A 27,819-nucleotide genomic window follows, 5' to 3' on the forward strand; every position below is an offset into this window, starting at 1 on the left:
TGAAACAGCTTGAAGGTCTTTGTGGTTCGTGTAAGGATGTTGTTGGGAGATTTGGGTCCCATAATAGAAGGAAACACACTATAGGACTTTCCAAACCCCTTACACTCTTTAGATACTATGATTGTATGAATTACATCTGATATGTGTGCCCTTTGTTCTTTGAGAATTCCAAGAGCTGTGTACCTGCACTTTCTTTTTAAGTGACCGCCAGGGGGCAAGCTTGCATTCTTGGTTGCTTAACCAGAAAGTTCTTTCTCTTCCATGTTGGGCCTAGACTAGAGCTATGGTTATGGTGCAATTAGAATCACCTAGAACGTTCAGATTTCTAGGCACAAAGATTTGGGTTTAGCTAGACTAAGGTAGGGTCTGGGCGTTTGTATTTTTAACAGCCCCTAAGTGATTCTAATATGTCTGGTCTGCAGAATGGCATTTGGAAACTACTGGTCAAGACAACTCAGACTACAGATCAATATAATTTTTTTTTTAATTTATATCTATAAAATCAAATGAATTTATTTTTAAAATATAATTATAGAATATGTTTAATGTTACAAAGTAAACAAAGAAGACATCAGAAACAATAAAGGAAATAAATTTAACTACAAATAAAGTGTTTAAGACTTCTTCATGGGAGAAAAATACAAAATTGAAAAGGTAAATATACACTAAGAAAAAATATTTACATTACATATTACAGACAACTATGATTAACCTTAATATATACAAGGCTCTTAAAAATCAATAAGAAAAAGGCAAACACCTCCATAGAAAAGTACACAAAGACTACAAATAGGAAATGCATAAAGGGAGAAACAATAATGACAAAATAAATGTCAGAAATTGTTTAACTCATCAATAGGCAGAGAAATGCTCACTGAAACAATGAAGTACCATTTTTCAATTATCATTCAAAGATTAAAAAAGATGATACATGATATTGGAGAGGTATGGGGAAATGAACTTCTTCATACTCTGTCAGCAGGGGTTGTAAATTTGTTTACCATTTCTGGTAAGCAGTATGTGTCAGTAGCCTTTCACATCTTCACATCTTTTTAGTTATCTCATTTTAGGGGTATACCCTAAGAAAATCACAGAAATGGCCTATAATAAATGTCCTAGAAATAAAGGCAAATATGTAAATGATGGCACAGCTGTATGATAAACTCTTAAACAGTCATTAAAATCATCTTACAGGAATATTTAGCTCATTTATTTATTTAAAAATATAGGTTTAGTGCCTACTGTGTACCAGACACTGTTCTAGGTATTGACAATATAACTATAAACAAGTGACAGAGGAGAATGTACATGACATAATAATTGAAAAGCAGTACATACACAATACGATTCAAACCTGGGTTGCCCACACCACAGTATTTATAAGAAAATCTTTATACAAAACAGATTCAAAACACAGATTCCCAGGCTTCTCCCTTGGCAATTCTGACTGGGACAGGACGAAAGGGTCTATATTTTTAATAAGCTCGCCAAGAGATTTTATGATCAGTAAAGTTTGACTATTAGTCTGTGAAAGATCCTAACTTAAATTTCAAAGGGTATACTTATAAAAGTGACTAGAGAGGGAAACATCAAAATGTTGGCAATAGTTTATCCTAGTGACAAAGTTGCAGGGAATTTTATACCTTTCAAAATTTCTACAATTATCATACTTTACTATAACACAAATAAACAAATATTTTGTATTGTCCTTTACTACGTCAAAATGAAAATGACTAATATAATTCAAAATAATGTACTTTCATATAAAGAATAAATGAAAGGAAAATAGTTTATAACAAAATAGAATGTAGTTCAGTGTGCAAATGTTTAGACATTACTACCATGCAAGGTAAGAGAGAAGTGTTCAGATGGCCAAACTTATATATAGCGCCCCAGTATGATTATTTTTTAAATATCAAGTAATTCTTGGTGATGTTTTGAATAAAACAATGTACAGTCAACCATCAATTTATATGACAGTAGTATTTCTAGAAAATTCATTGTATAATTTAATCACACTCAAAAAATGTTTAATATACGGAAGATGGGTTCTAGTCTTAGATAATTACAAACAGATCTCTCACTTCATGAAAATCTTTCAGAGCAAGGGACAAATCTTCATCTTGCATCATTATCTTACATGTTGTAATAATTTAAAACCTGCCCCAGGGTCTGCCCTACTCACTAAATTTTAATGGGTCCCCTTATCATTATGACAACCAAAGTTATCTCCAAAAAAAGCTTCCCAACCACCTAATGGAAGCTATCTCCCCCATTTAGAACCAGAAATCTAAGGCTACTATCAGATAATAACTTGCTGTGTTTATATGACATAGTTTTTCTGCAATTATATCCCCAATACAGTCCCCTACACAAGGCTCTGGTTAGATTAAAGGCTCTGGTAAGTGAATAAATAAAAGTGAAACATGAATTATAATCACCACCTGAGTTGTATTCTAGAATTCAGTCGTTGAAAGTCAGACTTGCATCAAAATTCTTCCGCCAGCTTATATTAGGTCTTTGACTTTAGGCAACTTATATAGCCTCAGTCTCTAATTCCTCGAAAATCAGTTATGATGGGAGCAAGGGAGTTACGAGGTTTAAATGAAATACAGCACACGAAGCTCACAGTACTGTGTGAAACGTAGTAACCATTCCACAATCATTTAGAAATATCCTGGAGACAGTTCTATCCCTCCCATCCTATTTCCATACCCCCGCAGGGGCTGGAAGACTTGGATGCTCTGAAGGTCATTTTTACAGTCAGGGTAGGAATAGATCATGAACCTCTGCTTTCTCTTCAAGGTTTTAAGCAATCTGATTGCTTAGAAATAGTGAATAGAACTCCAGTTTTCTAGTCAAGGAAACGTTTTCATTGGAGTAGTGTTTCTTTCACCCTCCAAATATACAAAACAGTTTTGAACAGTTTCATGTCCTCAGCAGGTATCAAATAATATTGTAATCAGAGATTCCCCAAAGTAGATTGAATCTGAAAGACTAACTAATGCTCAGACTCCCTCTATGAAGAGCACCTAAAACAATAATAAAAATAAACACAGTAGCATGCCTTTAGAATTGAAAGAAAAGTCTAAGGTAATTTCTAAGAGATTGAGTGGGAACTGAATATATGATACAAATTAAATGAAATTTCCCTTAGGAGAAATTTGTTATATAACGATTGTCGTTTAAAGGGTGTGTGTGTATCTGTGTGTGTGTGTGTGTGTGTGTGTGTGTGTGTATTCACTTTGGTAACTTGAAAGATAAGTTTCGTTTAAGTTTTTACAGGTCATTTATGTTTGCAAAATATTTGCTGAACTGCTTCAACCAGTCAAGACACAGTTACTTTTTAAGGAAAGAGATTCTCTAACTAACCTGCTTATTCTTGTTAATGTGTTTTTGTTTTTGTTTTTGTCTCTAACTTAAATCTGTCACAATGTGCCTATTTCCTTTTCCTTTGACTACGTGGGAAAAGAGACACTTGGTCACACATAGGGACTTGGACCCAGATGGAGGAGATCCACAAATGGAGAAGTTTTCTTCCTTAGAGTTCCTATTTTTCACTGGCATAAATTATTTTAAGTGGCTTGGAAATAGCGTTCCTACTCCTAGAACAGAGTAAGGAAGGGCTGGAAGAGTAGGATTTTGCCTGTGGTCATTGCCAGGCATATACATTGATCTTGGGTCCTTTTTCATTATCACAGAATAATTTTATTTAATTTTCTTTTGATTGATACAAACAGCTTAAACAGAAAATCCGTTTCCAAAGGCTGCTTGCTAACAATCTCTAGACTGATTCATTTAGTTCTTAGTGGAGAAACAGGAAAAGGTTTCCATTCCTGCTTGTTGTTCTTTAATTGCATTTGTTGTGCCATATGTTCTAGTTTCCCAGGGAAGATTGTACTGGAAAGAAATAAGGTGCTAACTTTCTAACAAGCCAGTTAATTTTGCTTTTCTCTCTGTGGTAGGAGATCGCAGTAATCAGTGCCCCTCTGGATTTGCCTTAGACTCAGTTGGACCCTTTTGTACTGGTAAGTATAGAAATAAACAATGCATTTTTATTTACCATGAAATATTAATAATGGATATCATTTAATGGACATCTATTGCCATTTTGCTACAAATGTAATCATCACAATAGCCCTGTAAATGTCCCTTTTCACAGGTGAGTAAATTGAGATGTAAAGAGTTAAGTAGCACGCCTAAGATCACTGAGCTATCAAGTGGCAGAGCTGGATTTGAATGTAAGATAGTTACAAAGCCCGGGTTCTTTCCGTTTGGCCACAATCGAGTGTGTCAGGCAGGGATATAAGCAAGTACAGAAGTGGAGTGAGCACGGGGACAAAACACTGGACTCTGGCCACTTGATTGCCAGGGGTGTGAAATAGCAATAGTTCAACTCTAAGTCACCTGACCCTAGAGTTGCTCGATCAGAGGATACGGCAGGACTGTGGGCCAAAACCAGTATTGTCTCATCCAAGTGCCAGCACTAGAGAGTCACAGGTAAGTAAACAGCTAAGTTGGTGGCTTGAGGAGTTCCAGGTCACATAGGGAGAGCCTTACTTTCACTGGTAGGGGGTGTCGTATCCTATCGTGGTCAAACGTGGTCATTAGAAACTGTACTGCCCAGATTCAAATCTTAGCTCTGTCAGTAATGACCTGTGTGACCTTGGGCAATTTACTGGACCTCTTTTGTCCTCAGTTTATCATGCAAATGAGGATAGTAATAAAAACACTATCTCTTAGGAATGTTGGTAATCAATGAGCTAAGGTAGGTAAAAAGCATTCAGATCATGATTAAATGGTCTTTTTATCTTACTTATCATCATTAGAGTTTTAGAATTAATCTAAACATCTATTCACTATCAAAGATACTTTAGTAATGAAAAATTAATTTTTAGTCAACGTTTCCATTTTGCGGCACTTAGAGCATTTCTGTTCCATTTGATTCAATTCACTGGCCTCTTTAAACTATTTTCACCAACTTTAATAACCTCTCAAAAGTAGAAAGTAGGGGGTATACATGCTAATTGGGCCTTTTTGTTTCTTTCAGATGAAGATGAATGTGCCACAGGGACGCCCTGCTCCCATGTCTGCCACAATGCCATGGGGACATACTACTGTTCCTGCCCTAACGGCCTCACCATAGCTGCGGATGGAAGAACATGTCAAGGTATTTATTCACAAAGCTGAATCTAAGAGACGCACTCCAGCAATGGCCATGACAGTCTCCCGCCTAGGAAAGTGTGATAGACCGATGCTCTTCTTTCCTGCCCTTTCCACCCCCATTTGGCAACAAACAGAGATCTTCCTTAGGTTGAGAAAGTAAGACAGGGGGTGGAATACTGCTCACACACCGCCTTCACGTGGGCACTCTGGGGGCAGGCAGGGCTGCCTGTAAGTGACACGCTCACTCCCCACAACACAATGAGGAGAGGCTGGCAGGGCTATTACCATATTCATTTTACAATGAGAAAACTAACGAATAAAGAGGTTATAAAGAATTTAAGTAAATTGCATGATCCTGGTAGCACTTTGGGGACATTAACAAAAAACACCTTTCTATCACACACTAAGTATGCTTCAAAGTTAAAATTGTGTAAGAATCTAGTTTTATAATTTAAACAAAAATGATACAAAAAGGACTTCTCCCTCTGGGCCTAAGGAGGCCCCCTTCTAATTGCAAAAGAAAAAAGGAGTCGGGATATGGGAGAGGAGAGGAATAACTTTTACGCAGTGTCAGTATGGACTGGGTACCTCCTATACATTATTTCCTTTAATTTTCAAAGCAATGCTGAGAGACAGATATTATTATCCCCATTTTGCAGATGAGAAAAGTGAGATCTCACAAAGGAGAAGTAACTTTTTTTAAGCCCCTTAATTTATAAGTGGTCTAATGGATGGGTTGGTCTGTGAACATATCAATGCTGTTGTGAGCTTTTCAGCCATTTAACCCACCTGAAATGACTCAATCAAAAAAGAAAAAAATCAGCATTCTTGCGCTTGTATATTTTTCAAGTGCTGTTCATTGCTTTTCCTATCCCCGTTTCACAGCAGGTTCTGGGGTTGGTTTTCCTCAACTCACCTTGGTTGAAAGACTCACTTTGTTGCAGATATTGATGAGTGTGCTTTGGGTGGACACACTTGCCATGCTGGTCAGAACTGTGACAATACCATTGGATCCTATCGCTGTGTGGTCCGTTGTGGAATTGGCTTTCGAAGAACCTCTGATGGACTGAGTTGTCAAGGTATAAAAATGGAGGCCCTTAAAAAAAAAAAAAAAGGAGGCCCTTGCTTTATCTTATACTAATAATGAAGACCCCCCCACCCCCATAAACCTTTATTGATTAAGCATCTTGATGTGATATTTAAATATAATATTTTATGGCTATTTTAAATATTTACAGCACAGTGGTTTTGAATAATAACATTTACCTGTTATAGTTAAGAGAGGAGATTATGTAACATGATCTAATAGAATCTATTTCATAAAACTCCAATGCATAAGACTATTAGAATATTTCCTGTGGGACTTTTAAAATAGACTTTAGTTTTTAGAGCAGGTATAGGTTCACAGCAAAATTGAGTGGAAAGTAAATAAATTCCCCATATACACCCTGCCCAAACTCATGCACAGCCTCGCCTACTATCAATATCCTGCACCAGAGTGGTACATTTTTTTTTTTTAAGCAAGGATGAACTTACATGGATGTATCATAATCACCCAAAGTCCATTGTTTCCATTAGGATTCTTGGTGTCCATACTATGGGTTTTGACAAATGAATGACATGTATCCTCCATTATAACACCATACAGAATAGTTTCCCTGCCCTAAAAATCTTCTGTGCTCAATCTATGTATCCCTCCTTCCCCCAAACCTCTGAAAACCACTGATCTTTTGACTGTCACCATAGTTTTACCTTTTCTAAAATGTCGTAATTGGACTCATACGGTATGTAGCCTTTCCAGATTGGCTTCTCTCACTTAGCAATATGCATTTAGGTTTCCTGCATGTTTTTTCGTGGCTTGATAGTACATTTCTTTTTAGTGCTGAAATAATATTCCATTATATGAATGAACCACTGTTTATTTATCCATTCACCTACTGAAGGATGTCTTGGTGCTTCCAAGTTTTAGCAATTATGAATAAAGGAATTTTTCATGGAGGCACGAACAGTGGATACAAAACTGAATGCCTATCAATAATAAAAGGAATGAAGGAATTATAGAACATCCACACAATGAACCATTGTGTGACCATTATAAAGGGTGGAATGGAGCTCAATTGTTTGGCTTAGAGGAATTTCCATGATGGGTTGTTGAGTGAGAACACCATGAAGTAGGAAAGTATATGTAACTTGTGTAGAAAAAATTATGTGACTGGAAAACAAATAATAATCAAACAAAAAAGAAATGGATTTATATATTTAGGTAGATATATATATATATATGTATACACAGAAGAGATATATTATTATTTATACTAGATTGATAATACAGGTTGGCTTTAGTGGATAAGGGGTAAAAAGAGATAAGAGAGACCAAGCAAAAGAGGAAAACGTATCTGAATATCTTTTAAAAGATATGATCATACTTGTGTATTTATAGTAACATGTGCAGATTTTGAAAGATTAAATTAAAAGTTCTCAAATAGAAAACAGATACAAAATAAGACATTGGCAATCTCAAGTTTGGGAATGAAAGGTGAGGATGTGAAGAGCCTAAATATGGTAATTGTTCTTTTTAAAAAAAAATTTGTATTAAATTAGTTGGGGTGACATTAGTTAGTAAAATTATATAGGTTTCAAATGTACATTGCTCTTTCGAAGGGTTTGGAATAGAACAATGAAGAAATGGAGGCTTGAGATGAGTATAGACCCGAGAGAGGGATTTTGTTAGGATAGGAAATTTTGCTTATGCTTGTAAGGTTATGGGAAAGATGACAGGAAGGAGGAAGGACTCTAACAATATCCAAGAGGAGAGAATGATCAATGGACCACAGTCTTCATCTTGGTGAGGAAGGAGGAGAGGGGCTGCAGAGCTCAAAAGCTCAAATTGAGGGACTTACATGGGAGCAGAGGTCTCTGCTCTGGGACTAGAAGGAAGGAGAAGGGAGAAGGTGCAAAAAATAGGCAAGTGCACACAAGTTTGAGGAGTTTATCCTGCACTTTTTTTATTACACAATGATCCAGGTGGTGTTTGGGAAGATTAATTTGTCAACTGACTACAGACGAGAAGAAATGCTAATGTTGCTGCAGTTAATCAGACACAAGATAAAGACAGAAAAAATCGGGACGAAAGGTCAATTGCAAATTATATTACAGAAGACCTTAACTGTTACTTATTTTTTCCTATCTTCATATTCCAGTCTGTCAGCAACATTCCAGTGCTGACACTTCTTAGAAACAGGAGTGGGAGCCATATGGTAAAATAGTTAAGGTAGAGGTATGTTGCGTTGGCATAGTTCCGAGTCACTAGCAAATGTCGACCTTTGAGTAATATTGAAGAAAGATACCTTCTCCGGCAATTAATTCTATCAGTTGTCTAGCAGATTATATAAGGGTAATTGAATTGAATTAGTTTTAGGGAAGATCTTAAACGTGATAATTATCAAAGATCACTAAAATGTTAAACATTCGGTTTAACATTAACCCAAGTTTCCTAAGAGAATATAATGGAAGTTTTGTTTTATTTTACAGATATTAATGAATGTCAAGAATCCAGCCCCTGTCACCACCGCTGTTTCAATGCCATAGGAAGTTTTCACTGTGGATGTGAACCGGGGTATCAGCTCAAAGGCAGAAAATGCATGGGTAAGGAAAGGTCTTTGAATTCAAAAGCAAGGCATCTTTGTAACGTCTTAATGGTGTCTGATCTACTCCACTGGCTGCGCCCTGACCCTGATTTATAGAAAGGATACCTACCATGCATCATATATATATAATTCATACAAAACCAAAGTTGAAGGAAATGCTATGCTTTAGGGGTTTGATTTTCTAATTACATAACCATTTTTTAAACATTTTCCCTATTATATTTCCAACTTTTTCACAGAAGTATAATCTATAATGTATACATATATAAAATTATATATAATATATATACTATATATTATATATAATATTATACTATATTATATATATAATACTATACTATATTATATATAATATATTGCATATTATAATATATATATATAAATATATAAATAATATATATATTGTAAAATAGTTTTTATTTTTCCAGGAGGAGGAAATGGTTGGTATGGCTACCAGCTCTGTGAAGTAATGTTTTTATTTTTATTATTCTGTTTTAAAATGAAGTGTGTTACATACCTTGATGGATTTAAACATTTTATATATGATGATTATGCAGTCACATCTATACTAGTTTACAATAACCTTAAACTCCCAAAGTATAATTTCTATGGAAAAGTTGAAGAAATCCCTTTCTCAGTCTGCATTGCCTTCATTCTTTTATGAAGATGTGAATGAGTGTCGACAGAATGTATGCAGACCAGATCAGCACTGCAAGAACACCCGTGGAGGCTATAAGTGCATTGACCTTTGTCCAAATGGAATGACCAAGGCAGAAAACGGAACCTGCATTGGTGAGTGACTGGTTTTTGGATGACTAAGATCAAGCCAAGTAAGGCATCTTTTTTATAACTAACGATTGGAGTAAAATTTGAGTAAAAACAAAGAAGTCTTTCTTTTTCTCTAGTGTTTTTTTGTTTTGTTTTTTATTTCCAACTTCTAATATGGTTGAGCTCCAGAGTCCCAGAGTCATGGCTATATCAGGAAATGGAAGCTCTGCATGGAGACTTACGATCATTTTGACCTATCAGTTACACATTTAGTTTATATAGGTTAATATCCACATAAATTAATAATCTCACATTATTTCTAATATGAAAGTTAGCATATATATTCAGAATTTCATAGAAGGGTTGAGAGAAAATCATGTTTGTAGAATTTATTAAAAGTTCAAAACATGATTATTTTAGAACCGTTCTCTAAATGTCAAGTCAATGACCAGACAATAAAGTAAATTATATTTCTCTCTAAGTTTTTTCTTTGCGTGCCTGCTCTGTACCAGTCTGCCATAGTTAGCAGAACTATGAGCTGCGCGATTTACATAAATGAAACGATGATATTCCTGCTCTCATGTATTTGCAGTCTACTGGGACAGGTTGGCCAATTCCTTCACCAAAAGGAAAAAACAAACTATAATGCAGGCAGAATGAAACACCATAAAAGAAGTACAAATAAAATTGTACGAGAGTGCTTGCAAGATCATATATAATAGCAGTGACTATACAAATGGGTATCATGGAAGGGATCACCTTTAAACATAGCCTTGAATAAAATAGTAACAAGTGGAGGTGGTAGAAGAAGGAAAGAAAGAAACTCTGTTCAAGGGGAGAAGAGGTGGACTTAGAGATAATATGTTAAAATTCATCCTTCTTTCTTGACAGCTATCTGTCCTTGAACAGATAATCTTAAGATGACTCAAAAATTTAATCTTCTCATTTTAAAAATGGGACTTTTTAAAAAGAATCTGAAATATTTAGTAATAAACTTATATTTTAGATTTGTTTCAAAATAGTATAAGAATAGGGGGATGTACAGATATAAATGAAGGAATATTGACCACTTGTTGATACTTACTGAGGTACATGGAAGTTTAGTATACTACTTAAAAAAAAAAGGCAACTGAGAGTGGGGTTGGACTATCAGATTTCAAAGTCTCTTTTCAGCTCTATGGCTATATGTAAATATTTTTCCTAACACCTAAGAATAATAGCCAACTCAGAGCATTATATGCAGTTATGTGCATTTATAAATGTTTTTAAGACTATCAATTCTACAATTATGTATAAGATTAATTAGAAATGAGGTGAGCTGAAAGATCAGAAGACTGTTTAAAAAGCTACAGCAAAAATATAGCTAAGTGGAAATGGAAATTGGGGATACGTAGGTTTGATTGAAGGACGTAGAATTACCCAGTCTTGGAAACGGAGGGAATAAATTCGTGATAACTCTGACATTTGCAGCCTGCTTGATTGGGGAAAAAGAATACTGTTACCATAAATAAGGTAGTAATGATAAGACACGAGGGGCATGTTGAGTTGAAAGTACTGGTAAAACAGGGCGATGGAGATGAGCAGCTAGCAGCTAGAAATGTGGGACTATAGATCAGAAGAAATGCAGTACTATTGCTCTAAATCTATAGCAACACGCTTACTAGAATCACTAGTATAAATGAGATGGCCAAAAAACGAGGAAGTATAGAGAAGCAGAAACAAAACAAAACAGCTGGGACTTGCACCTAGGTTTCCTGACTCCATGTCTCAACCACATAGTGAGAAATGCAACCTTTGACAATTCTAAAGAATATTCACTTTAAATATTAGGTTTTGAAAGAGGAAGTGTTATTACTTTTTGTTGCCTCCATGTCTATAGATATTGATGAATGTAAAGATGGGACCCATCAGTGCAGATATAACCAGATATGTGAGAATACAAGAGGCAGCTATCGTTGTGTATGTCCAAGAGGTTACCGGTCTCAAGGAGTGGGAAGACCCTGTATGGGTAAGTTAACAGGAACTCTTATTCAGCAATCCCTACTCATATAGTTACCTAGTCTTACCAACTTAAGTAGGACCACTCTATCTTCAAATGCTTTCTCACTACAATTAAAAGACTTGTAAGTTGATTTAACTAATTCATAACAGTATGGATTGCAGTTGACCCATGAACAACATGGGTTTGAACTGTATGGGTCCACTTATATGTGTTTTGTTTTGTTTTTTAAATGAATACACAGTCAGCCTCTGTGTTTCTGAGTTTTGTATCTGTGGATTCAACCAACAGCTCATGGAAAACAATATTTTCAGTCTGCAGCTGGGAATCCGTGGGTATGGAGGGCTAACTGCATGCACTGTTCTGTGCCATTTTACATAAGGGACTTGAGCATCCTTAGAGTTTGGTATCCGCAAGGTCCCGGAACCAATCTCCCTGCAGACACCAAGGGATGACTGAGTTTGGGGGGAGTCAAAAGTTATACTACATGGATTTTCAACTGCGTGGGCTTTTGAAAGCCCCACGTTGTTCAAGGGTCAACTGTACTTAGAGACTTCATATTGAGTTTAATTTACACTAACATTTCAAGTGATAATAGTAACCACTACAGAGTGTTTACATACACTACACATATCAAAGTGAGGTTCTGATGTAATTGCCATGACAAGTTAACTGTGAAGATTCTCTCATTGACTATCTTTATGCACGTGACAAAATGTTTGTATAGGTACATTTAATTTGAATATGAAGTATACTTGTATGTAATAGGGGGTTTAGGTATGACAGATTAAAATGTGCATATACAACTTAAGCAAAGTGATAATTATTACTTTATTTACCATATATTTTGCACTTAGTGTGTGCCATGCTAAGCCTACCTCATTTAAGCCTCCCAATTGCCTATTTGTTTCCATCTTAGTTAAAATTGAATATAAAGTAAGACAGGTAACAGATAATAGAAAATATCTATAAGAAGGTAACTATATGCTTTTTATTAAATTAATGTATTTATAATCAAAAAACTAACCTATCAAATTCTATTCCTCCTCATAAATATTTAAATGCAGCAAAAAATCATGTGGGCTTTTAAACACTGGCTTCTGGTTTGCATGCTATGCTTTAAAATTGGTTGCCATGGTTGTGTACCTAACAATCATTTATAGTAAATTTTCCCATAAAGACTTAGCTCTGTCTTTAGGCAGTACCTAGCATAGTATTTTGCACATAGCAAATGTTCAAAATAATACCATTACTAGAAACTTTTAAATAAATACTTTTTAGTAATGGAAATACATATTTTACTGTTCTACTGAGACAATGTAATTTATATGCAGTTTAACATCTAAATCAATCTTAGCAATGACCTAGCAGAATACAATGTGTTTATTTGTTCACTAATTTGACCAGAAGTTGAATGTCAGGCACTGGACTGAGCAATAAATCAATGAAGGTAAGGCCATTGCCTTAAAGAGATTAAAAATGTTAATTTTAACTTTTACCTACTGAAATAATTTTGAAGCAAAACTTACTACTTTTACTTTATTTATTCATGTTTCCTTTCATGCCACTATGGTAATGAATTAAAGAATTTGGTTTTGATCTCTAGTTTTCATATGCTTTTCCATTTTATAGGAAAAGCATATTCTGTGAAAGCATATTATGTGAAAGTACGTATTCTGTGTTGACCTACGAACAGAAAGAAAAGTAGTTTATTTTTTAATTATAAACTTTATGAGTTTACATCTTAGTAAGAAATTATTCTGTCATTTCCTTGCTTTCAGTTTTTTTGTAAAAAATGTAATTGGTTTGATCATTATTTAATAATTATTGATTTAAAAGAAACAACATAAAAATGTTTGTAGTTGTACCAGTATTCCTGCATCTGAAACTTATAAATGTATGAAAGATTAGAGGCACTAGTGATCAATATTATAATTAAATGCAAACTAGTAATGTGTCTGTGTTCTTCCCTCCAACAACAAAATTAAGATCTACATTAGCTTTGAACTCTAGTTTTTCTGGATTCAAGGCTACATTTTTCCATACGAACCTTAATGTTTCTACTGTGTGTGGGAAACAATCTTTAGGGAGAGTAATAGACTCTTCCTGTATATTCATAACTGAACGATTAAGGGCTTTCTCAAACGTTTGCAACAGTTGGGAAATTACTATATTCCTGGCTTTAGAGGGTAACATAATGTCTTCAGTTTGTTTCACAGGCTGATTCTTTATTCCTGTGTTTTGTGTGTGTATGTATATGCGTTTTTGTTTTTTTTCTCTTTTTTATGTATCATGGCACACGAGCAGACATTAATGAGTGTGAACAAGTCCCTAAGCCTTGTGCATATCAGTGCTTCAACACCCCCGGCAGCTTCAAGTGTATCTGTCCACCAGGACAACATTTATTAGGGGACGGGAAATCTTGCGCTGGATTGGAGAGGCTGCCACATTATGGCACTCAATACAATAGTTATAACCTTGCACGGTTCTCCCCCGTGAGAAACAACTATCAACCTCAACAGCATTACAGACAGTACTCACATCTCTACAGCTCCTACTCAGAGTATAGAAACAGCAGAACATCTCTCTCCAGGACTAGAAGGACTATTAGGAAAACTTGCCCTCAAGGCTCTGAGGCAAGCCATGACACATGTGTAGGTAAATGTCAGCCATATTGCATTTCCTTTCTGTGGGCTCACCTGTGGGCCGGTCTGAACATATGTACAGCACCTATAATAGTTTGGGTGCAGTGAACTGCATCTGTTCTCAAGTCTGGGATGACTCAAAGTTTGAAGACATTTATGCTAGCACGTAAAACGATGACAAATTTGATTCAAATAAATGAATACTGTAAATGGTATTTACATGTGTGAATTCTAATAATTTATTGTTTTATATTGATGGTTTTTGATCACCCTGAAAGTGTTATGAAATTTAATGCTACATAGAAATAAATTTCTGTAGCATCCAGACTCTGTTTTTTTTTAAAAGAATATGCATGTTGTACATAATATAATGCCATAATTATGGCTATATCTGCGTGATGCCAAAGCAGTGGGTTAAAAGCAAAACTTTCAGCTACTCAGTCGACTGCTTGTTCTGTGTTGACTATTGTCCTACACTCCCCGTGGAATTTTCCAGTTCGATTATTTTGTGTATATGTATGTCACTGAAAAGATCTTGTGAGCCAGGACAAAATTAAGTTGCTTCCATCATTCTAAAATATGTGCTTTCAATATCTTTATCTAATCTCACAAGTCTGTAATTCAATTTGTTTGCAAAATTGAAGTGTAATTTCCAACTCAAGAATTGAGACCTTGTTTCCTGCTAAGTTGCAAACATTAACATCTGTCATTCATTTAATTCCGTTTTCTGTGAGTATTCATAGTTTGCATGTCGTTGAGCTATGCACCAAGAGGAATTAGCAAACGGGAATTAGCCCCTTCTTTGTTAGATGAAAAAAGAAAGCAAGAACGAAAGGGAAGAGGGAGGCAAGAAGGGAGGGAAGAAAGAAATTATGGTTAAATTTAAAAGACCCTTATACCAATCTCGTTTTCTTGCATTTTCCTTAAGTGTTTTATACTTTCCTTACTTTCCCCTCAATATGCTTTCTGTTAAACATTTCTTTTAAACATTTTAAAAACGTCTTCTCCTGCCGACGTCAGTTTTTGTCATTTCTTTTGTTACTTGTTTGAAGCCTGTTCCTGCATCATTATTTTCTGAGACATGCTTCCTTAGTCACCCTTGGAGTCGACCACCTTCTCATATCACCTCTACTCAGCTGGACTCTCAAATCCTCTGGGCACTTCAACGGTAACCTTTTTTCTTTAGGTCCATATTTTCCCAGAACTTTCCTATCTAGATGTCCTGATGTATCTGAAACTTAATATGATAGATATGAAGTCTTCTTCCTGTGATCAGCTTCCTAGAACTGTGGAGAGTGCTAGTTTCTTTTACTCCTTAAACTCAAACCTTAACAACTTAACGTTTTGTCCCATCTGGTCAAACACTGCCTAATTGCTAAGTGGATTCTATGCCCTTGTTTGTATAGCAAACACAGCTCTCGACCTCTCCAAACCATTCTATTGGTAATTCTTTTATGCCCACATTTTGATCTGACTCTCTTAGTTAAAACTTTTCACTGTTCTTTTATTGACAGAATTAGCATCTGGCATTTTGTCTTTCAAAGTTTCTTCCAAATAGTTATTCCCACTGAAGGGTTTTCATATCCTATGCTCATCCCACTCTTGCCCTTCCTTTTAGACAAGTTCTTCTTTTCTACCTGTATTCTCCTGCCCCCCAATCTTGTATCTATGATGATAAATGAATGAAGCTACCTTCCCACACCATATAGATGACACCATATATCATCTAGCTGACTTTTTCTCAATCATCTGAAGGCCCAAGTCATTTTAAGAAAGTGTTCCTGGTTAATAACCCAATGTTCTATTTCTTTATCACTATCTGTGTCCTGTAGTTTCATCATGGTAGTGGGTTATAAATGTTTTCTATGTCTTTGTGTTTATCTTACACTAGTACTATGTTTATAGGAATTATCTTCCTCAACCTATCTTCTGTTTGAGGCAGCTACTGTTTCAGAGTGAGGACCAATCTTGGAGAATCTAAATTAAACTTCCATAACTAGTCAATTACTGGACAGTTAAGTTTTAGTTGGGGGCAGTTAAATGTTTGGACCTTTAGAAGTATTTCTTTAAATATGGTGAGTATTTTATAGTGTTGGTACTAATAGAGAAATTTACACCAAGACTGCAGACAGCTTTGGAATTATGTGATGAGCAACTTGCAATGAACACCAAATGCCTCTAATTAATCATATGGGATAGACAACTTACAAAAGATTCAGATTAACACTATGGAATCTTATTAGACTTGGGTAAAAATTAGCTTTTTAAGGAATTGATTCCAAAGCTTCATAGGAAAAATGAAGATTCCAGTGCTTCTGAATGCAGAAATCACTCTGGGGCCACTTTAAAATTCATATCCTGGAAGTGCGATGTGGACTACTTGAAGTTCAACATCACTTGCATTGTTATTCTAGGTTAAAGCAGATTATAAAGGGAAAAAGCAAAAATAACACTTAAGTTCTGGAATGAATGCTTTGGTTAACTAAAATAGGGCAAAAACATTGAGAAGTATTTGATGAGTGTTTATCATTAATAGATTTTCAATCATTGCAATTCTATTCTGAGCATATGCAAAATGAACAGATCCTTTTTCTCTGAGACATCTCCCAGTTTTCACCTTCTCTTCTCTGTACTTTCACCTGATAGATTCCTATTTCCATTTCAGGTCATGTTCTCATCTTCATTCTTCCATTGGTTGGTGGGTGCTCAGGGACTGTGATCAAATTTTAATATTAGTCAAAGCAAAATACAGTTGGGGCAAGAAATCTGAGGCCTCCCAAATCACATCTCTTATCCTGAAAGCAAATAAGAATTAATTGTTAATTATCACCTATTCTCACTCTCCTTTGTATTGCTATTTTCTTGGCTTTGTTTAATTACAACAGGTAGATATCTTTTTATAGTTTAGAAAATGCTTTCACATATATTACTGTATATGAACCTTCCAAAAATCTGTAAAGTAAGGAGATTGTATTGATGACTCCTTTTGGCAGAAAGATCAACTGAGATCCTGAGAAGTTAAGTGGCCTGCTCAAGGTAACACAGCAACTATATGTGTGTGTGTGTGTGTGTGTGTGTGTGTGTGTACACACATATATACACACACACATATATACATATATATATACATATATATACATATATATATAGTTGCCATTAGTACTTTACAATTATATGAATTTTGATGCCTATTCCTATTTAGAAAATAAAAACACTGCCACTTGATAATATCTATGTATGGGAAACTGCATGGGTGTTGGGGGCAGGTGCAGGGGGAGAGGGAGAGAGGCAGCTAAAGTTTAAATAAAATAAAAACTAACATTCCTTTTTCCAATTAATCTCAATAGAAACTTTATCTTTTAGGTAAATCCTACTATTCTGTCAAGAGTTTAGTACTTTGGTGGTCTAGGATCTTGGACAAATCTTTTTTGTCTGTCATTCCAGTCTTACTTTCTTAACTAATATAAAAATTGGCCATTTGGGGGTTTCAGCTTATATGTGTTTATACACAGAAGAGATGTTCATATTTTATAAAACAGCACAGTTTATATTAGACTCCATTAAAAACAGACTCTGATGTAAAACAGCTTTGAGCATTTTTAAACACATGAGTGTTAGATCACGAAGAAGTTTGTCTATTGTGTATCAACAGCTTGTTTATATAGTTTGGTGCAAAAATAATTGCGGTTTTTGCAATTATTTTTAACCTTTTAAATCGCAGTTATTTTTGCATCAACCTAATAGTTGGTTCTGTCACAGTTTCTGCCTTTCTTTTGCATGCTTATACACTCTGCTTTCTCTCCACACAGATATCGATGAATGTGAAAATAGAGACGCCTGCCAACATGAGTGTAAAAATACCTTTGGAAGCTATCAATGTGTCTGTCCAGCTGGCTATCAGCTCATGCTCAATGGAAAGACATGTCAAGGTGAGACGACGTTGGGATGATTATTGCTGCAGTTTGACTTAAAACCAACATAGGAAAGTGTGAGAAATTAAATGTTTCCTTTTTCTGAATAATTATTCTCCTAGTTGCCTCCTTTTCTTTCTCATTCCTGGTGGTTTGACTTATCTTTAAACATTACTTTTGCCATAGGAGAAGCAATGAGAAAGCAATTAAGAAAAAAAACATAGTTGAAAACATTTTTGGTATGGTCTTACTAGGAAGACTAAGAATGCCTGAACCAGTTCATCTTATATATTTTTAAAATGTAATGGGGATAGACCTCTTCAAACATTTTTTCCTCCCATAATTCATCTAAGATGGAAGGGGAAATGGAAAGAGTGCCCAGTAAACGTACTTCAGTGTTAGGCATTATTTTATATTTTGGCTTGGATATCGGTGGGTAAATCAGTTAAATAATCCATTCATTGTTTGAGTCTATGAATAACGTTAAACAATCATGTTCTAGCATTGCAGAATGCAAAAGGTTTAAACCAATGAATGATATGCATTTTCTTCCCTTTGAAATCTTAGATTCTAGTGGAGACAGGCATGAAAATAAGAACATAATAAACATACAAGGTTATAGGTGCTATAACGGAGTTTTGGACAATGTACAGTGGTAGTAGAAAGAAAAAATATCAATGTCAATAGTATCGTTTTACACAAAAACATGAAAGGAGCATTGCACTTTGATAAGGTGTATTGCAATGTACACTGAGATTAAAAAGAAATAAGAACTTATATAAATCTTGAAAATCTTCTTAGACACCTTCTCAATTTTGTGGACAAAATCTAGGACCATAATGTAGGTCTTAGCCTCTGAATTATATTAATTTCTCTCATGTACAAGCTATATCCTTTTCTAAAGTACAGCAAATAAAATCTCCAAAATAGTGCTTTATCAGGAGCAATCGAATTTAGATTGAACATTCCTTCTCTGTGAGAGTCGGAAAAGATGTGCCAGGATGCAGCTCATGGAAAATGTGTCCTGGAGACAAAACCAGGATGGACAATGGCGTCCCCTGAGGTACCCTGAGCTCCCCACCCCTGCTCCCCCCATTTACTCATGTACACTCCCTAAGTCCCCACTGGATCATGTGGGCTGGAGAAGAAAAGTAAACACAATAATAATCTTTGCTCCCAGCCAGCAGTCACCAAATATTTATTAAGAAAGTAAAAGAACCTTTTACTGAGATTTGAAAAACTGGAATAACATATTTATATGATAGTTTTGTTTTTCCAAGTCAATGATGATCTCATTTTAATCAGCCATACAGATTTGTCAAGAGCAATAATTTGTGCCCATCCTACAGATACCAAAACCGATTCTCGGAGTGATTATGTGAGGCTCAGTATCCTAAAACCGTCAAGCAAAAGTAGGATTTGATCTCAGATCTCATAACGTCTAGAGTAGTCTTTTGTCTCTCCTATGATACTCTGAGCACCAGGATTGTTGTACTATGGCTGCAAAGTGAGGTGAGAGCATTTATATGGTCCCTGTTGTATAATTTTACCCAGCTTTTCAACCCAAAAATCCTTCTGAAGAGGTGGCAATGGCCAACACTAACATTACACTTCCTAGAGCTACACCACGCACCATGGAAGGAAGCAGGCTAGATACTGAAGCATTTTGAATAACCAACTGGACGGCAAACCGCTTAGCCAGATTTTTAAGGATTATATCACGTCATATTCTCCTTTTCCTCTTTTCTAAATTATCCCAGTTTGTATTTTAATTGCCCTTGTCACTTATTCAGTTTAAACATTTTCCAACTTCAGTTGTGCTTCAGAGTGTGGAAAATAATGCAGACAAATCAGAAGCAGGTGTCATTTGAAATGGTTGCAATTTAAATAGGTTGCATATTTTTGTGGTTTTAAAAAAGACATGAAAGAAAACAATTATGCCCTTTAAAGAGGTCTTTACGCTAAAGAGTAACTTGGCGTCTTTTTATAGCTTTCGAAAGTGTTTGAGGCATTTATGAGGAACAAAAGACTACTTTTCATTCACATATGCATTTTCGAAGTTTTATACATTAGTGATAGAAATATGAGTAATAAAAAGGAAGTTAAAGTGAATTTGACATTGATCAAGGACAGAGATTCTAATCAAAAGTAGAAGTCACCAGATGGCAAAATGAAAAACAGCAAACATGACCAGTCGTGATTTGAACAAGAAATAGGAGAAACTGAAAAATCTTTAAGTACCACAATTCTAATTCTAAACATTTTTAAACATTGTATTGGCATTGCATTTGAAATGAGTGTTCTAATCTATCCAAGTTTTTAAAAGTAATCCATATTTATCAAGAATCAGAATTACTCTATACTTTCTGTAAGATGAATGTTTCAAGCTCGTTTATCCTAAATTATTTTGTAATGTATCCAGAAGCCCTTGGTGAAATGCATTCATATGTTCTAATGCTATTAAGCTATTAGTATGAAAGTTTTTCAGCTTACCTTCGTTTTTTTTTCTTGTAGCAATAATGCTTATGTTATAAAATGACTATAATTTCTATTACAATAATTTTCTTATAATAGTACATAAAAACCAGACATCACCACATTGTCAGTTAACAGAAGACTACACGATTTCTGCATTCTTTCTGGCTTCTTTTTTTAAGGCCCATGAGTAGAAAGAATGAGCACAGAGAGTAGAGTGAGTGCCTATATGATACCTGAGGAGGGAGTAATAGATGGAAGACAAAGAAGGGCCACCTACCCAGAAGCTCAAATACTTTAAAAAGCTTGTCTATGGGAAGTGTACATTATTATGGGCTAAGAACAAATATTTTGTATATTAGATTCTGATATTTGTGTATAGATTTAGCCAGTGAAAATATATGATAAAGTAGCTGTTCTTATGCACACAGACGTATGTCCATATTCTGGTCTCCACGCCACCATTTTCATGGGCCCTTGCTGGTCATTGGCCTCCATGTTTCTCCATGAGTTCACTATAAAAACTAATAGCTAAAATGAAATTTGGAGGATGGGTGTGAAGGGAATGTTTTTTGGTTTTTGGTTTTTGTTCTTATTCTTTTATGAGAGAAAAGAAGATAAGGCTAATTGAATTTCTTTCACATTTCCCTAGAGGTCTTTTCATTACCTTTTGAGGCCATCTTATTTTGTTAAGGAGATGAAGCACTTCTGACAGATAAAATCATAATTAGAAATTGGTTTACAGAGATAATAGGCAAGACTTAAGCGAAATAAAAATTTGTTTCATACTGTGTTTCATTCCTGTAGGAAAACTAGTCCTAGTATAAAATTAGTAATAGAGAGAGCACATTGTCAGCACATTTCAGTAACTAAAAAGTCAAGTAAGTACTTACTCCGTATCAGTCTGGCCCAATATCTTTTTCCTTTGTGCAGACTATTAAGTTTAAAGTAAATAATTACATTTTTTGTCATTTCCTTAGAAAACAGAATATATTTGAAACCAACCTAAAATGCTCATTTTTAAGACAGAAATTCAAGTAGTCAATAATTCGGAAATAAAATTTAACATGTATTGTCCATGATTAATATGCAGTTCTCCCTCACCCACGGTTTCACTTTTCAAGGTTTCAGTTACCCAGATCAACCACAATCTGAACATATTAAATAGAAAATTCCACAAATAAACAATTCTCAAGTTTTCAATTGAGCACGATTCTGAGTAACCTGATGAAATCTCGAGCCCTCCCACTCCGTCCTGCTTAGGACGGGAATCATCCCTTTGTCCAGCATATCTACACTGTGTCTACTAATCCCTCCCGAGTCACTTAGTGACCATCTCAGTTATCAGATGGGTTATCAGAGTGAGAGATTACATGCACATAAATTTTATTCCCATATGCTGTTATAATTATTCTATTTTATTATTGTTATTGTTAGTTTCTTATTGTACCAATTTATAAATTACACTTTATTATAGGTACGTATATGTGGGGAAAAAACATAATATATAATAGGGTTTGGTACTATGTGCAGTTTCAGACATCCACTGGGCGTGTTGGAATATATCACCCTCGGATAAAGGGGAATGACTACTGTCTCTAGGAATTTCTTCTCTCCTTTCTCTTTTTTTATAGCACTATTTCAAGTTACTTAAGAGTCCACAAAAGAACTTCACAACTTTAACCCAACTCCAATAGAAATACCATCATGCAGATACCAAGTCACTTCCTGTGAAATGACATAATAATTACGTATGCCCATTGGTCTTGGTACCGATTCCAAGATAGAAGTGCATTTGCCTTTAGGACCTACTTCTCCAGAGAACTTATTTGGGTCAATTAATTATATTTGTTCCCTCCTATACATCAGGATCTATGTTTATTCAAATACTAAAAAAAGAGGATTGCTAAACGCAGCCAATTGACTTAGACTTTCGCTAAAGTAAATAGTCTTCAAATTTTTTGCTTGCCTACTTCAAAAAGAAATTTGAAAACCTTATATTTAACTCATGCTTTTAAAAAATAACCTTTAAGTAGTTGCAAGGGATGTGAATTCTGGCATTGTTGTTCAATGTGCACATGTTTTAAATATATTTTCATCAAAATTTTGGAGCTGCAGACATAACTCACTCAGTTAATGGAGGATGACCCCTATATAATTTAAAAGCCTGTACTCATTGTTAAACAAGCAGATTGACTGTGAGAAAAAGTCTAAGGTCATTTTTCTATTCAGGTAAAAGTATTAGTAGGTTTTCCCATGACAATCAGTTCACTTCTGAAATTTAATTTAAAATAGAGAGCTAAAACCATTGGTTTGTAGCCATGATTAAATAAGGCCTGTCACCATCAATATGTTCTCACCCTGTGTATGTGCCTCGAAGCATTTTATACCCACGTATCATAAAGAGACTAGGGATTAATAGAAACCTGTGTTTTGTAAAGCAGAAGGATGTAAGAGGGAAGAGGAGAAAGGAGAACCCTGGGCTGCAAACCAAGCTCTTAGGCAGATTGGTTTTAGCAAAGGAGAACTTAGGAAAAATGAAGTCCTGAATGGAAACTGGTTCCCTGAAATTTTTTCCTGCTCTCATGCTACTGGAAAGCTTTCATGCACCACCATGGGAATGCAAATACCACAGTCTGAAATTGTTGCTCGAAAATATGGTTCTTAACTTTGGAATCTCAAAACCCCTTAAAAATTTTGTTGAACTCTGGACCCTCTTTCCAGAAAATCCATTCTCTCTCTCTCTCTCTCTCTCTCTCTCTCTCTCTCTCTCTCTCTCTCTCTCTCACACACACACACACACACACACACTCATGCACAAAAACATTTTCATTCACGGATCGTCTGATACTCAAAAATGAACCCCAAGTTAAGAATCATGGCTCAAAAACACTCATTTTCGGAAACCTGAAAAATTAAGATGTTTCTTCATTTTAGTGATTTATGTGTGTTTTTATTTAAAATAAAGACCTTTTCTTTTACATGTTTCTCCATTACCCTAGGGAGAACACCCCTTCACCATAACAACATAGGATGGACTCTACAGTTCTGATTTGCTCAAACTTGGGATCGTGGCCCTTGGGTTATTCATTTGAACCTGCTTTTGTCTGTATTCTCTCTCTCCATGCAATCTGACTGACCTGCACAGTCTCCTCCGAATTTATGACTTGACTCTTAATTTCCACTACCCTGACTTCCACTCAACAGTTTGAACTTACAAAACAAAATACTAGGGAAGGATCACCTACATTTTAAAGAGATCAAAAGGTTCAAAAGTGTACTTTAAATTTGTACCTTGTTTTTAGTGAACTTAAAAGTATTATTTGCTTTATAAAACTCAAATGGACTCTATTTTCCAAATACAGAAAACACCAGAGAGTTCTTAATAGCTTCCCTCCTGCTTTTACAGTGCTGCTTTTTCTGTGTCCTTTCACGTGTTTTTTAAAATAACTTATGCTCAAAGCACCCTGATAAATCGCACATCAGGTTTCAGGGTGGCCACTTCCTGGGTGAGGAAGCTTAGGTAGAGCTACCAAGTCCATTCATGGGGAGGCGACCAACCCTGGGCATTCCAGGCCAACGCTCCCGCAACGCCTGCTCTGAAGGCCTGTTCTGACCTGTGTTGCTGACACTGCGTGTTCCTTGTGTTGTTGCTAGATGTTGATGAGTGTCTGGAGCAGAATGTGCGCTGTGGGCCGAATCGCATGTGCTTCAACATGAGAGGAAGCTACCAGTGCATTGATACGCCTTGTCCTCCCAACTACCAACGGGATCCCGTCTCAGGGTATGTCTTGCCTTCTCTTCACAGACATGCTTTTGAAAAATCCTTCTTTCTCTCTGTCCTTGGCCCACAAACTCTGTCTGTATAGTCATCTTTAACTCACAGGAAATCACTAACCTCAGGGGGTATGGAGTAACAGTGTGTTCCTTCTTCAATGAATGGGCAAGACGTGAACTCATCCCACAGCCCCCACTGCGGCCTAAACTATCACTTTGGGCCGCCCAGGTTTCCCGGAGCAGCCTCCCCAGCGTGTAATCCACCGGACATCATCTAGAATTTGGCCTCAGCAGTGAGCATTTCAGGGGGTGGGTGAAAGAGCCCGCCTTTCCCTGAAATGTTCTTGTTTCCGTTTGTGTTGCCACAGAGTTGTAAGGTCTCTCCGCACTTACAGCCCTCCAAGAAGTACGTTGGCCATCACTGTGATGACTCATGGTGACTTCATGAGAAAAGGGGTTGAGCAAGGATGAGTCAGTCGTCTGCCTGTTCATACGTTTCCTGCTGTCTGAAACAGTCTTCCCTGAGTTCTGAATCAACTTCTCTACTATTTGTCCCTCCCCTTACAGAAACGTTGTACTCTGTTCAGGTACCAAGTTATGGGGTGCTTCACAGATAATGGTCTTCCTGAATAGAATCTGCTAATAGGAAGGTGGTTCTGAAAACCAATGCTAGTTGGAACTCACACTTTGATTTTCCTCTTAGCAGTGACTACCAAGTTACTGTAACATGGTCTAGTGCAGACTGCCCAGATCCACTAAAAAGCTCTTCATATCTGGACTGAGCGGAATAAAAAGGAGGAGAAAATTAAAAATACACTTTTATAAAACTTCTAAAAATAATCTGACTGAAGAATCTGTATCTTCGGAAAAATGGACCTTTGTACACATTTAAAAAATTTTTTTCTCTTTATTACCAGTGATTTTTGGCAGACAATTTAAAAGTCATGATGACTCAAACACAGCGAATGGGGCTCAGGAAAAAGAAAATACAATATTTTTAATCTAAAATATATGGAAGATGAACACAAAAAAAGGCTTTTCTTCCAGGGCTCCTAATCGACCTTTTATTATTTTCAAAAAAGAAATAAATCAAATGTCATTATTTCTATTTCAGCTTTCAAACAGCATTAGGATAGATATTAAACTTTTAAAATAGCCTGTATTTCCTCTTTAAGAAATACTTGTTTCCAATATAAGTGCAGATGCTTCTATTTCCAAAACTGACTTTTTGAAGCTACTCTTGGTACTCATACTTACTTCCGTGGTTCAAAAGCTTCTGACTTTAATGGAGCTGAGAGATAGATATTTGACTCGAGACCAGCATACGCTCATAACCATCTGGCATCTGGTTCGAGTTAGTGACACAACATGGGGTGAGCCTTACTGCTCTTGCAGTCAGACTGTCTCCTGCCTGTAATGCCCGAAAGTTGTCATGGATCATGTACACCTGCCTCATGTCTTCTGCCTCCCAGCCAGACAACTATATGCGTTTCATGTGTTTGTTGTCCGCAGGTTCTGCCTCAAGAACTGTCCACCCAATGATTTGGACTGTGCCTTGAGCCCATATGCCTTGGAATACAAATTTGTCTCCCTCCCATTTGGAATAGCCGCCAATCAAGATCTAATCCGGCTGGTCGCATACACGCAGGACGGAGTGATGCATCCCAGGACAAGTTTTCTCATGGTCGATCAGGAACACACTGTTCCTTTTGCCTTACGGGATGAAAACTTGAAAGGAGTGGTGTACACAACGCGACCGCTCCGAGAACCAGAGACCTACCGCATGAGGGTTCGAGCCTTATCCTACAGTGCCAATGGGACCATTGAATATCAGACCACATTTATAGTGTATATAGCTGTGTCTGCCTATCCGTACTAAGAAGCTCTCCAAAGCCTAATCCACATATTTAAACTGCATTAACCACAGGAATCAAGGCCCCTTCCACATTACCGTCTCCTGAACAGTTGCAATCTTGGCAACTTGAAAATGGTGCTATGCTCTGTTGTGTGTGCCTTCCTTGATACCGCTGAGGTATTTTCACGATCCCACCATGGTTCCATCTTTTGGTAAGGTCTAGAAAAGTCCCTTCTTTTCTTTATTTATTACACTGGAGCAGTTACTTTCCAAAGATTATTCTGAACATCTAACAGGACACATCAGCGATGTTTTATGGCAGTATAGTAACTAAGATAACTTTCCTAAAAAAAGAAAAGCAAAAATAACTATAATAATAATTCAAAGCCAAGGAGATTTTTGAGCATTTGGTGACTTTCAAAATAATAAAACTGGTTGCTATGTGCTTTGATCAAAGCTTATTAAATAACTTATGAAGATGCTTTTTTTTTAAGTATTGCTATTTCACAATAGGACTTATATACCTATTTTAACTTTAAAAAGAAATGCCACTCATTTTAGAAATATAGTACAACTTCTAGGAGGTTAGTTTGATCCCAAATGGTGCTTACCTTGATTGAACATCCAAAGTGAGGATATTATTTTAGTGGTTTTGTAAAATCAGTTGAACCACTTATAATAGAAAAAAATATTACTTTGTTCTTAGATAATTATTGATGGCATGGATCTTTACTCTACCATCTTGATATAACCTTACATTCAGTTAGCTCCTTAACTTTTACATTCCAGAATTCTTTTTACTTTCCTGTCAATTGGAAACAATTTTTTACAATATCAACGGGACAATTTTGTTTTTCTTTAAAAATCTCATATGTTCAAATTAGCATAAATGTTAAACGTCAATACACTGTACATGGTGGTAACAGACTCTGGAAGCAATTGCCAAGATGTATTCTATTTTTATGAAGTGTATATATATTACCTTAGTGTGTATTTTCTATGTAATATCTTGATGGACTCTTTTATAAAATTATTTTATAAGAAAAACAATGTTACAAGAAAACCAGCCTAAATAAAATTTTCACATCCTTTTTCCTAACATTTTTGAAAACCTAAAATTTGCTTCCTTACAGCTATAACAGGTTAATTAGAGTTTATAGTCACACCATACGTATGTGCATACGTCACACATATCATGATGTAATCATCACAACAGCTCTTGTAGTAGGTTAGTACTGTATTGTTATTCACATTTTATAGGTCAGAATCCTGAGACTCAGATAACTTATGTAACTTCTTTAAGTCAACACAGCTAATTAGTGGCAGAATGTTATACCTTCTACTTCTTATGCCTCCTAGTCAAATGACATGTGCGTTGCATGACAGTTTTCTCACCTACTTAAACTGTTTCTTTATATCTCATCTCCTACCTGTGATAGGTAATACACTTGTGAAAGCCTAATTGTGGCCTGTGAGTGAATGATTTTTACCTAGAGTCACATTATTCAAATAACCTGGAAAAATCATCTAGTCTACAGCCTGGCAGACATGCAGGTGATTGCCTAAATCAGTGTTT

General features: G+C 35.8%; 1 protein-coding gene across 1 annotated transcript in view; it reads left to right on the forward strand.

Moving 5' to 3' along the window:
• HMCN1 (hemicentin 1) overlaps positions 1-27,387 on the forward strand; it is a 398,555-nt gene extending 371,168 nt beyond the window's left edge. Inside the window, exons 98-107 of the mRNA XM_033093361.1 lie at positions 3,966-4,028; positions 5,051-5,170; positions 6,111-6,245; positions 8,698-8,811; positions 9,480-9,605; positions 11,461-11,589; positions 13,888-14,238; positions 18,035-18,154; positions 24,269-24,395; positions 25,901-27,387. Coding sequence (XP_032949252.1) covers positions 3,966-4,028; positions 5,051-5,170; positions 6,111-6,245; positions 8,698-8,811; positions 9,480-9,605; positions 11,461-11,589; positions 13,888-14,238; positions 18,035-18,154; positions 24,269-24,395; positions 25,901-26,267 — 1,652 coding nt within the window. The 3' untranslated portion in view covers positions 26,268-27,387. The remainder of the gene's footprint in view (positions 1-3,965; positions 4,029-5,050; positions 5,171-6,110; positions 6,246-8,697; positions 8,812-9,479; positions 9,606-11,460; positions 11,590-13,887; positions 14,239-18,034; positions 18,155-24,268; positions 24,396-25,900) is intronic.
• Positions 27,388-27,819: the final 432 nt, after the last annotated feature.

Source organism: Rhinolophus ferrumequinum, chromosome 22 (genome assembly GCF_004115265.2).
Source record: "Rhinolophus ferrumequinum isolate MPI-CBG mRhiFer1 chromosome 22, mRhiFer1_v1.p, whole genome shotgun sequence".
Classification (NCBI taxonomy): domain Eukaryota; kingdom Metazoa; phylum Chordata; class Mammalia; order Chiroptera; family Rhinolophidae; genus Rhinolophus; species Rhinolophus ferrumequinum.